The 12528-nt window shown below is 32.3% G+C and overlaps 1 protein-coding gene across 6 annotated transcripts in view; it reads left to right on the top strand.

Annotated features, from left to right (window-relative positions):
- The window catches only part of LOC114727934 (uncharacterized), a 32936-nt gene extending 20880 nt beyond the window's left edge, over positions 1 to 12056 (top strand). The window contains exons 2-5 of one of the 6 annotated variants that reach the window (XM_028914726.1): positions 5610 to 5623; positions 5728 to 5888; positions 5970 to 6686; positions 6880 to 7012. In XM_028914726.1, the coding sequence (XP_028770559.1) occupies positions 5610 to 5623; positions 5728 to 5888; positions 5970 to 6686; positions 6880 to 7011 (1024 nt within the window). In that variant the 3' untranslated portion in view covers position 7012. Of the gene's footprint in view, positions 1 to 5496; positions 5624 to 5715; positions 5889 to 5969; positions 6687 to 6879; positions 7013 to 10617; positions 10791 to 10872; positions 11605 to 11779 lie in introns of those variants that run through there. The other 5 variants (XM_028914725.1, XM_028914727.1, XM_028914728.1 and 2 more) reach the window with 5 other exon arrangements.
- The last annotated feature ends 472 nt before the right edge of the window (positions 12057 to 12528 follow it).

Below are 12528 nucleotides of genomic sequence, written 5' to 3'. Positions count from 1 at the left end.
CACTCAGTATCTTAGAGTATTTTATATTTTGTGGTATATCCAATATTTTGAATTATTTTTTTAAAATGTATCTAGTACCATGAAATATTTTAAATTACAATGTAATGAAATATAATGATGATTACTTGAGTTTGTTTGGTACACCATTAAAAAAGCGATGCATAGACATAAAAAATGTTTGGTTGGATTACAAAGAATATGGGAATAGGTAAAAATAGTGTATCAAAAGAAAAAATTACCCTTATTTACATATACATAAATTTATCTAATGATTTAAGGTTGTTTTATTTCCTCCAAATATATATAATAACCCTAACCACATATATAATAACAAGTTCAAGCCAAAAAAAAAAGAGAGTATATAGTACATAAATAAATATAATAATATATATGCATGCTTTCCCATTATCAGATTCTCCCTTGCAACTAAAATATATATATATATATATATTTATATAGCACCAAATATGCATCAACCATGCAACTAAAGTTTAGTAGCAATATGTAGCAGCGTCTGCGATTGCCAATGATTCATCAAAACTTCCATGAAAGCAAAGCAAAAAGGCCTCCGAAAACTGTAATTTTTAGAAAGAAAAAGATGTGACCTTCAATGTAAAAGAAATATGGCAGTGTTAATAAATGAAATATTAGTCTGGCAACAGAAATAATAGCAGCAACAACAGAATTCTTCGAAGCCGACCCAGAAACTTGAAAGAGCAAATTCTCTTTGGCCAAAAAAATAATGAAAAAGCAAATTCTCCTGCAAAAAGGGGCAAAAAAAGAAAAAAAAAGGAAAAAGATAAAAGGTTAGAAAGGAAAAAAAAAGTTGAAAGCAAATTACAAGACTTCATTTTTAAGGAATCATGATTACCACCGTCTGCGGGAGGAAATACTACTATGACTGATTATAGCTGCCCAAACACGATCATATTAAAATAAAACTATAAAAAAGATTATATTGAAATATATGGTGATTACTATGGGAAGGCTAATTTTCATTTCTAAACATCATAAGGAGTTGAAGCAAGTCGGATCATATATTGTTCCACTTCTCTTTTTTTTTTTTAATTATTTCAAAATTAATTACTCTCTCCAGTCTTTTCTATTAAATCATATTAACTACTTTTTTAAGGATTAAGGAAATTAATTAAAATTAACTGAATATTAAAAAATTTGTGACTTTTTAAACTTGACCTTTAATAGTTATAGCTTGAAAAGGCACCTTCTCGTCAATAATCAAGAAGACAAAGGATTTCCTTAAAACTAGAATAAAGTGAAGGTTAATCTTTTAAGTTCATTTGAAAAGAAAATCAATTTCAATTGATGCATGAATATTTTTACTGTATCAAAATAAGAGTAAACTGCTCTTTACTCTTCTACAAAATAAAACATGACGTGTTTACAACATTTAGTTGTCCAGTTGTCTTGAAAGGTTGAAAGGTTTTGGTGCAATACTTACAGAATTATTCACATCTAGATGCCTTTTCTGGGAATAAATTATTATTTACTTTATAATATGTAGTATAGTATTTTTTTTTTGGATACAAAGTATAATGTATTTTCAATATTTAATATATACGGTCTAATGGGGTTTATGAATACAAGGCCAACTATGCTACCGCTTATTGAAACAAGGCAAGGCGGCCTATGAATAATAAAATTTGTAATTCTGGAGGGAGAATTACAATGAGTTCTCGATGATTGGTAAGTCTCAATAATAAATAAGTAGTTATTATTTATTATTCTGAAATTTGTTGTTGCAAGTTGCTCTGTTATTAATAAAATTTTTAAGTAAATATGTTTTTTATTTAGAACTTTATGTTGCAATCCGATCCGATCCAGTCAGATGAGTATATGAAGAAAATGTAACCAATGGTATTATGATTTACTCCTTAAAGAATTCGGTTGTTTCTCATGCTTCATGGGACACAGTGGATCCGGGACTAACAAGGTTGGTTTTCTGGCTCATGTTTGCATAAAACACTCCAACGAATTTAATATTACCATACGTTGCGTTCATACATATAGGATATGTTCTGGTGAGGCTTTCTTTTGAATTTAGGGTCTAATTTTTAAAACAAAATGTAAGATAGTCTTCTCACTAATATAATTATGGCTATATTAATAAATTTCTAAAAAAAATTATCAGAAACACGATAATGGGTGATTTTTATGTCTTCTAATATCGGCGATCACAACTTGAAAAACAAAGATGCGTATTTATTTTAATTATATAGTTTAAAAATTAGATATAAATATGTTAAAAGATTTATGTTATATACTAATTATATATAGGAAAATACTTAGATTAAATCTCCTATGTCCAATTATATCATGTTTTTCAATTACATATAGTCATATATGACACATGACCCATATCCATATGTGATAAGAGAACTTGATATAATTATATATATATAAAATAATTTACTTTATGTTTTAGGCGATTTTATTTTTCTTCAATTGTTGTAATTACTGGAGAAGAGCCAAAGAGGTGAAGATGGGCAGAAAGGCTTTAACAAAAAATCTCGACTTAGCAATGAAGGCAAGAACTTTTTGACTTCCAAAGGATTGCAAGCATTTACCTTAGCAATGAAGGAGGAGTCGCAAAGCATTGGTCATATCATCAGTTTCCAATAATTGAAGAGCCCTTGTTCATAACCATAACCTCCATAACGAGAGCCACTCTCCAGTACAGGTACGATATATCTTCTTGCATGCTTTATACACACACACACACATATATATATTTCAAATTCAAATTCAAATTCAAATACATTACGTCCCCGTTACAGTTTCTGAAACATTTGCTGGATTTGGTGGGTTAATAATATTGCTCCCATGGCTTCAACTGCTATTCCGGAACAAATTTCATTGAGAGTTGTTGTGGACAAAGAGCAAAACCAGAGTGCTCTTTGCCGAAGCAGAGAAGGATTTTGTGGATATTCCAGAAAAATCAATTTCTTCAAAACTTGAAAAACAAATTTTCTTTGACAAAAAAAAAAAGAAGAAAAAGCAAATTCTCTGGCAAAAAAGAAAAAGAAAAAGGAAGGAAGGAAGAAAAAGAAAAAAAAGAAAAAAAAAAGGTTGAAAGCAACTTACAAGACTTTATTTTTAAGGAATTATGATTACTGCGATCTGCGGTCTGTCGAAGGAAATACTCCTATTACTGATTATAGCTACCCAAACATGATCATATTAAAATAAAATTATAAAAAATAATAATATTGAAATATACGGTGATACTGTGGGAAGGCTAATTTTCATTTCTAAAGATAGTAAGAAGTTAAAGCAAGTTGGATCATATTTCTCATTTTTTTATTTCAAAATTAATTACTCTCTACGGTCTTTTCTATTAAATCATATTAACTACTTTTTTAGGGATTAAGGAAGTTAATTAAATTAACTAAATATTAAAAAAGTTTACAAGTTTTTAAACTTAACCTTTAATAGTTATAGCTTAAAAAGCCACCTTCTGGTTAATGATCAACAAAACAAAAGATTTTCTTAAAACTGGAATAAAGTGAAGGTTGATCCCTTACGTTTGTTTGAGAAGAAAATCAATTTCAATTGACACAAGAATATTTTTAATGTACCAAACTAAGAGTAAACTACTCTTCACTCTCCCACAAAATGAAACATAATGTGTTCACAACATATAGTTGTTCTGAAAGGTTTCAGCACAATGCCTATGGAATTATTAACATCTAGTTGCCTTCCTGAGAATAAATTATTATTAGGATAAGGTATTTAAGTATCCTGAAGTATTTAAGAATGAGCATCTAGCACCTAAAATAATTTTTTCTGACTCTTATATACTCCAAAAATATTATTTCACAGCATTTCTATCTTGAACTGTTATCCGCCGTTAATTTTGACTGTTATGGACATCAGTCATATTGTATAATTTAACAATCAAACTAAATAGCAGATAACAGCTAATGTATTTTGGCTACGAAAATAAACTTTTTGGGCATATAAAAGCAAAAGAAATCCACATGAATACTTTTGAGGTATTTAAGCACTTTATCCTATTATTATTTACTTTATAATATGTAGTATAACATATTTCTAGCAGAAAAAAGAAAGTAGTGAAATATATGAAAAAATTCAATATTCAATATATACGGTCCAACGTTTTGGCCGAAAAAATATATACGGTCCAATGGGGTTCAGATATTACCATATGCTGCGTTGATAGGCATAGGATATGTGCTGCGGCCAAAAAACGGTGAAGGATATTTGCTAGCGACGTTTTCTTTTGAATTTAGGGTCTAATTTTTAAAAAAGTTAATATAATTTTTAGTTTATCAAGTTTGCCTTTATTTTAATTTTAATCATTTAAATTTCAAACTATAAGTTTTAGTCTTTTAAAAGGGAGAATGGGACAAGTTTGTATTGAATTATATGTATCAATATTTTAAATGAAAAGAAACTTGAAGGAGTAAAAACTATGGTTTAAAAATTGAGGAACTAAAACCAAAATGAAGGCAAACTTAACAGACTAAAAATTATATTAACCTTTTTTAAAACAAAAGTGTAAGATGATTTTCTCACTAATATAATTATGGTTATATTAATAAAATTCTAAACAAATATGACGATGGGTGATTTTTATGTCTTGTAATATCCGCGAGCACAACTTAAAAAATGATTTATATATTTTAAAAATTAAATATCAATATGTGATAAAAAGATTTATATTATACTAAATATATAGTATCATAATTTAATATTATTCATGTTTCAGGTAATTTTAATTTTCATCGATTATTATAAGTGCACACTTTACTTGGTTGCAACCCCTCAGAAAAAGGCATTTAACAAAAAATCCTACCTTAGCAATGAAGGCCAGAATCTTTTGACTTCGAAAAGAGTGCAGGCATTTACTTAATGAGTAAGCCTAATTGAAAGTTGAAGAAGGAGGAGTCACAAAGCCTTGGTCATATCATTTGTTTCCAATAATTCAGGAGCCCTTGTTCATAACCATAACCTCGATAGCGATGTGTGTATATTATATCAAATTCAAATTCAAATAGGTTTCGTCGTTGTTATAGTTTCTGAAACATTTGCTGCATTTGGTGGGTTAATAATATTGCTCCCATGGCTTCAACTGCTATACTGAAACAAATTTCATTGAGAGTTGTTGTGGATAAAGAGCAAAACAGAGTGCTCTATGCTGAAGCAGAGAAGGATTTTGTGGATATTCTTTTGAGCTTCTTGACACTGCCACTGGGAACCATTGCTAGACTCGTAAGTAAGGATTCAACCACGAAGCCTTGTCGATTCGGATGCATAAGCTCGCTGTATGAAAGCGTGGGAAATCTGGACCCCAAGTATTTGAATTCAGAGACATGCAAGCAAATGCTGCTTCAGCCAAGGAACTCCATGGAACGTTATAATCAAAACCTCAAACTCAACATTGATGACACTGAGCCAACCAAGTATTATGCTTGTGAATGTTGTCTTGTTCGAGGACCTTCTCTGATGGTGAGCACTTCCCAGAATATGAAATGCAAATGTGGGAAGGATTTTACGTTCCTTCTGAAGGATTGGGGATCGCTCTTATGCAGTCCTCTGGTTAGTGGATCCCATGAAAAGGAGAGTGGTAGTGATACTGAAGGTAATAATTGCAATGCATTTTATATTTTTTGTTATCCTTATTAAACAAACGATATTTGATTCGATTATTAATATTACTTCATTCATACCTAGTCCAAAATGCAGATAATACATGGGAAGGCTATGTAAAGGAGACTGCATCTTTTACTATTTATGATGACCTAACTGTAACTCCTGCTGATTTCAATACAACATTGTGTCTGCTAAAGAATCTACGCTCTGAAAATCCCCCGGAGGAATCCACTATGGTTCTGAGTTCAAATGAGGTTGAGTTTTGGAAACATTAATTATGTCTTATTTCCTTTATCTCTCATCTTCTGATTCTTTAATTTATTATGTTTTGGAAGATTTTGGACCTACTCAAGTGCTTGTTGATCTCGAAGACGGCAATCACAAATTCATTGTTAAGGAAGGAGCACGACCTGGTGCATTACGAAACCTCGTTCAAGATAACTGACGAGAGACAAGGCAGAGAGAGCAGTGGGACGATGAAGATGAAGGTATTGATATCAAAATCGAAGTCCAAGATCTTGTTTGCTCAAGTTGAGGAAGATTTCATGGACCACCTTCTTAGTTTCTTAACATTCCCGCTGGGAGCTGTCGAGAGAGTTTTAGAAGGAAACTCTGGGTTGGCGTGTGTCGATAATTTATATAACAGTTTGACCAACTTTGACTCAACCAAGCACTTGAAGTCGGAGAAGATGAACAACGTGTTTGCCAGCCTGAAGGTAGCCCCATATTTTAAGGCGAGTAACCAGATGTTACCTATCGATGAAATAAAGTATCCGTCAAAGTTAAGTTGTTGGTCGTGGCATGGTTCATATTATTTGAGTGCCAATGCAAACTTGAATGAGAGAGAGGTAAGAATGTGCGATCCTAAGTCCACAATAGCGGAGGAAAAATCAGGCAAAGGATATGCCAAGGTTGGAACCACGTTCATGGTTGCCGACGACATGTCTGTGAAACCTTTATCATCTCACGATGTTTTATCATCTTTACTAACTGAATTCAAGGTGCCTTACCATGACTTGGAGCAAAGAACAATCTGTATTGGGGTACAAGAGGTACGTATCTTCTAACCTTTAGACAGACAAATTAAAGGAAATGCAAATTTTGCTTAAATCGAAAAAACAAGAAGCTTAATGTTTTTTTTTTTTGGGTTTTTTTTTTAACTTGAATATGATCGGATTTATTTGCATGCTCGCTGCAATCTTTTTTTGCCTTCTGTATCAGACTCATGCATGCATACAAATGCAGGTTCTGAGCATCCTTAAAGCTTCCATGGTTTCAACATCAGCGTTGACAATTGGCCTGAAGGAATTTTTATCAAATAATATTAAAGAAGAAGGTGAAACAAAGACGGAAAGGAGAAACATAACCGTTGGCTAAATAGAAGCCTGAGAGCAACGTCCTTCAATTTCTCAACTCTTTTTCAGACTTTTGCCTTGTTGTTTTGTTTTGAAGAAGTGTGATGGCTTGTGATTGAATCAATAATTATATAATGGTGCTTTACTGCTCCTTAACAAGTCCTCTTAACAAAATCAGCAAGTCCTCTTCTCATATCCAAGTAATTAGCCCAGATAAATTTATACAATCTAATTATGATTTGAATTGGCTACACATAGTGTATATTTAAAATGAGACGAAAATAAAGTGTACAATGGTAGTGAATTAAGTATGGATTATCTACATGGTCAACTTAATTGATTATGCATATTGTCCATTTATGATGCAAACTGACGACGCGGCGGTGTGTGTATGTGGGTGCAATTGAGATGCTTGAGGTTGTGTACTGTAAAGTGTAAAGGGACACAAATGATTATTTTTATATAAGATTAATTGAAATCCATATTTATTTTGTTAACTTTCGAGCATGCTAAAAAAAATTTGAAATATATTTATTTTTATATTATGTATTAAATTAAAAAAAGGATAACACTGACGTAATTGAAATTGAATTGAAATATTTTTATGTTGCCAAATAATTATTGCTTGGAATTTTAAAAAAATAAATTTCTCTTTGAAACTAAATTAAATAGTTAATTATTTTTGTACAAATTTTCTCTTCGTAACAACTCTCGATTTAAAGGGGAGATGGAGAATACCAAGAAGATAATTAAAGAATTAATATGATAATATTTTAACCAGACGTAATTTGAAAACTTTTAATAGTCTAAACTATTTAATAATTTTTATGTAATTTTAATTTTAATATTAAACTATAATTATTTTAAAGTCACAAAGCCAGGGAAAATTTACCACTCTGATCTTTATCATTTATGGAAGAAATTTTGATCATTTTTATTTGTTACCTGTATCTTTTTTAATGCTTCATTTTCAATTTCGTCCCTATTAATTACAGTAAAGGCAAGAAGAGAAGGAATGAGTGAGAGAAAATATACTAGTATTGCATCACATTTTTTTCAATATTCATACTCTTTCACTTATTTAATACTCTTTTTGGTATGTAAGAGACTCTGGCAAGTAACAAATAATAAGGATAAGAGAGGTATACTAGCCCCAATGTTCGCTAAAAAGGGAGAGAAAATTCTAATGACTTGACTTCAAAAAATAGGAGAAATGGGAGAAAATCATCAATTTCCAAAAATTCAAGAGCCTTTGTTGATAACCAAAAGCTCCATAACCAGAGCTACTCTCCAATATAGCTGCCGCCTTCTTGTATGCTTTATCATAACCAGAGCTACTCTCCAGTATAGGTGCCACCTTCTTGTATGCTTTATATATGTGGATGTTTCAAATTCAAATCCAAACAAGTTACGTCCTCGTTACAGTTTCTGAAACATTGGCTGGACTTGGTGGTTTACTAATATTGCTCCCATAGTCCCATGGCTTCAACTGCTATACCGGAACCAATTTCATTGAGAGTTGTTCTAAACAAAAAGAAAAACAGAGTGCTCTATGCTGAAGCAGGGAAGGATTTTGTGGATATTCTTTTAAGCTTCTTGACACTGCCACTGGGAACTATTGCGAGACTTGTGAGTGATGCATGATATTAGGAGTTATATAAACAATGCGGTTGTTTCTCATGTTTCATGCAACACGGTGGATCCAAGACTAATAAGGTTTGTTTTCTGGCACATGTTTGCATAAAACACTACTCCCTCCGTTCCTTATTATCAGAAATATTTGATGCTTATGGCATGTTTCTATATATAAGAGACACTTAGAAGTTATCTCTATTTTTTTGTATTGATTTTCTATTTTACCCATATTTATTGTCTTCAACTCACACTCTCTCTCCTTCCCACTTCTCTTTCTTTGAATAATTTAGTACCATTGTTCTCTCTCATACTCTCTCCTTATTAATGAGGGCTTTTTTGGGAAAAAAATTATACCTTCTACATATTGATTGTTCTTAACTAATTTTAACTGTTTTTTTATCAACAGAATTTAGTTATTTGTCTCTTGTAATAAGGAACGGAGGGAGTATTGTATAATGAATTTAATATTACTATCATAAATACGATGATGAGTGATTTTATATCTTGTAATATCCGCGAGCACAACTTAAAAAATAAAGACACATGTTCATTTTAATTATATAGTTTTAAAAAATTAAATATAAATATGTTAAAAGATTTGTGTTATATACTACCTCCGGTCCTTAATACTATTTTCAATCCCAATTATAAGACTTTGTTCATAATTTACAAATAAGATTTTATAATTAGGATCTGATTGACTAATTTGAGTATAGTAAAGAAGTTTGTTAAATTAGTACTAATTATACGTAGGAAAATATTTAGATTAAATCCTTTATGTCCATTATATTATATTATATTATATTCTCTAATCACACATGACCATGTGTAACACATGACTAGGTGTAATTAAGGAACTTGATTTAATAGATACAAGTAATTTGATCTAAATATTGTCCTCTATATATATGTATGTACATCATAATTTATCTCATGTTTTTGGTGATTTTATTTTTCTTCAATTATTGTAATTATATCCTGTACTTGATTGCGACCCTGAAAATTCTGGAGAAGAGCCAAAGAGGCGAAGATGGGCAGAAAAGGCATTTAGCAAAAAATCTTAACTTCGCAAGGAAGGCGAGAACTTTTTGACTTCCAAAGAGCGGAGGCCTTTACCTTGGCAATGAAGGGGGAGTCGCAAAGTCTTCGTCATATACTTAGTTCGTCATATCCTTAGTTTCCAATAATTGAAGAGCCCTTGTTCGTAACCACAACCTCCACAACGAGAGCCACTCTCTAATACAGGTACTATATATCTTCTTGCTTGCTTTATATATATATATATATATATATATATATAAATACATATTATATATATTTCAATTTCAAATAGGTTACGTCCTCATTGCAGTTTCTGAAACATTTGCTGGATCTGGTGGGTTAGTAATTTTGCTCCCATGGATTCAACTGCAACACCGGATCCAATTTTATTGAGAGTTGTTGTAAACAAAAAGAAAAACAGAGTCCTCTATGCTGAAGCAGAGAAAGATTTTGTAGATATTCTTTTAAGCTTCTTGACACTGCCACTGGGCACTATTGCGAGACTTGTGAGTAAGGATTCAAACACGAAGCCTTGTCAATTCGGATGCATAAGCTCGCTGTATGCAAGTGTGTGTAATCTGGATCCCAAGTATTTGAATTCAGAGACATGCAAGCAAATGCTGCTTCAGCCAAGGAACTCCATGGAACGTTATAATCAGAAACTCAAACTCAGCATTGACGATACTGATCCAACCAAGTATTATGCTTGTGACTCTTGTTTTTATGAAGATGGTTCTCTGGTGAGCAGTTCCAAGAATATGAAATGCGAATGTGGGGGGCATTCTACATTCCTTCTGACGCCTTGCAAATCGTTGTTATGCAGTGGATCCGATCAAAACGAAACTCGTGATACTGGAGGTAATAGTATCTTTTGCAAAGCATTTTATAATTTTGTTATCCTTAAACAAACCATATTTGATTCGACTGTTAATATTACTTCTTTCATACTTAGTCCAAAATGCAGATGATACATTGGAAGGCTATGTAGAGGAGACTGCATCTTTTATTATTGCTGAGGATCTAAATGTAACTCCTGCTGATTTGAATACAATATTGCGTCTGCTAAAGAATCTACGCTTTAAAGATCCACCCCAGGAATTCACCGTGGTTCTTGGTTCAAATGAGGTTATCTTCTGGAAACATTAATTTTTCACTTTGATGGATCTTATTATCTCTCATTATCTGATGCTTAATTATGTTTTGGTAGATTTTGGACCTGCTCAAGCGCATGTTGACCTCGACCACAGCACTCACAGATTTATTGTTAAGGAAGGAACACAGCCTTGTGAATTCCGAAACTCCATTCAAGATAACTGACGAGAGAAGAGGTAGAGAGAGCACTGGGACGATGAAGATGAAGGTATTGATCTCAAAATCAAAGTCCAAGATATTGTTTGCTCAAGTTGGGGAAGATTTCGTGGACCAGCTTCTTAGTTTCTTGACACTCCCACTAGGAGCTGTAGAGAGAGTTTTGGAAGGAAACTCTGGGTTGGTGTGTGTGGACAAATTATATACCAGCTTGAACAACTTCGATTCAACCGCAGACTTCAAGTTAGAGAAGATGAAAAACATGTTGGCCAACCTCAAGGTGGCCCCATATTTTAAGGTGAATGACCAAATGTTACCTATCGATGAATTGAAGTGTCCGTCAGAGTTAAGCTATTGTTACAGCCGATTGGATCGTTCATATTATTTGACTGCCGATGAAAGGTTGTATAGTAAACCTGCTGCGAGAGGACTAAGAATGTGTGACCCTAAGTCTCCAATAATGGAGGAAAACTCAGGGAATGGATATGCAAAGAGTAGAACTAAGTTCATGGTTGCCGATGACTTGTCTGTGGAACCCTTTTCATCTCACCATGTTTTGTCATCTTTAGCTAAATTCAAGGTGCATCACCATGACTTGGACGAAAGAACAATCTGCATTGGGGCACAAGAGGTACGTATTTTGTAATCTTTGACGTCGTATCGCCAATCAAATTAAATCCCCTATGCAGTCATATTCTTATTTTTAGACAGAGAACAAAGGAGATGATGCAAATTAGAAGTTAAATGGTTTTTTTTTTGTGTGTGGTTATTTTCACTTTGTTATATCAGACTCATGGGTATTGCAGGTTCTGAGCATCCTGAAAGCTTCCTTGGTCTCAACATCAGCCTTGACAATTGGTCTGAGCTTTTTTGACAAGTACTAAAAAGTTAGTACTACTACACAATAAAGAAGAGAAGTGAAACAAAGACGACGGAAAGCAGAAATATGATTGTTGCCGAAATGGAAGCCTGAGAGCAACGTGGCTGCTGAGTAGTGATCAGTTTCTTGATTTACTTTCATATGGTGGCCTTGATGTTTTGTACTGTTTTGAAGAAGTGTGATGGCTTTTGATTGAATAGATAATTTTATGATGCTGGTCATATTTTTCAGTTTTTGTTAAATCAAAATTGAAAAATATGTTTCTGTTAAATCAAGGGGAGTTGAAGCAAGCTGGATTTGTTCCACTTCTCATTTTTTGATTTCAAACTTAATTACCCTCTCCGCTCTTTTTTATTAACTACTTTTTTAGGACTAAGGAAATCAATTAAAATTAGCAAAATATTAAAAAAATTTACAACATTTTAAATTTAACTTTTAATGGTTATAGCTTATTGGGAGAAAGAACGAAAAAGCCACATTCTCGTCAATAATCAACAAGACAAAGGATTTTCTTAAAACTGGAATAAAATGAAGTTTAATCTCTTAAGATCTTTTGAGAAGAAAATCAATTTCAATTGATGCATGATTATTTTTACTGTACCAAAATAAGAGTAAACTGCTCTTCACTCTTCCACAAAATGAATCATGATGTGTTTACAACATATAGTTGTTCAG

Source organism: Neltuma alba, unplaced genomic scaffold, assembly GCF_004799145.2.
Source record: "Neltuma alba isolate B1F8T4 unplaced genomic scaffold, ASM479914v2 tig00012515_pilon, whole genome shotgun sequence".
Taxonomy (NCBI): domain Eukaryota; kingdom Viridiplantae; phylum Streptophyta; class Magnoliopsida; order Fabales; family Fabaceae; genus Neltuma; species Neltuma alba.
Note: the sequence above shows the minus strand (reverse complement) of the source record. Positions and strands in the feature narration are given on the sequence as shown.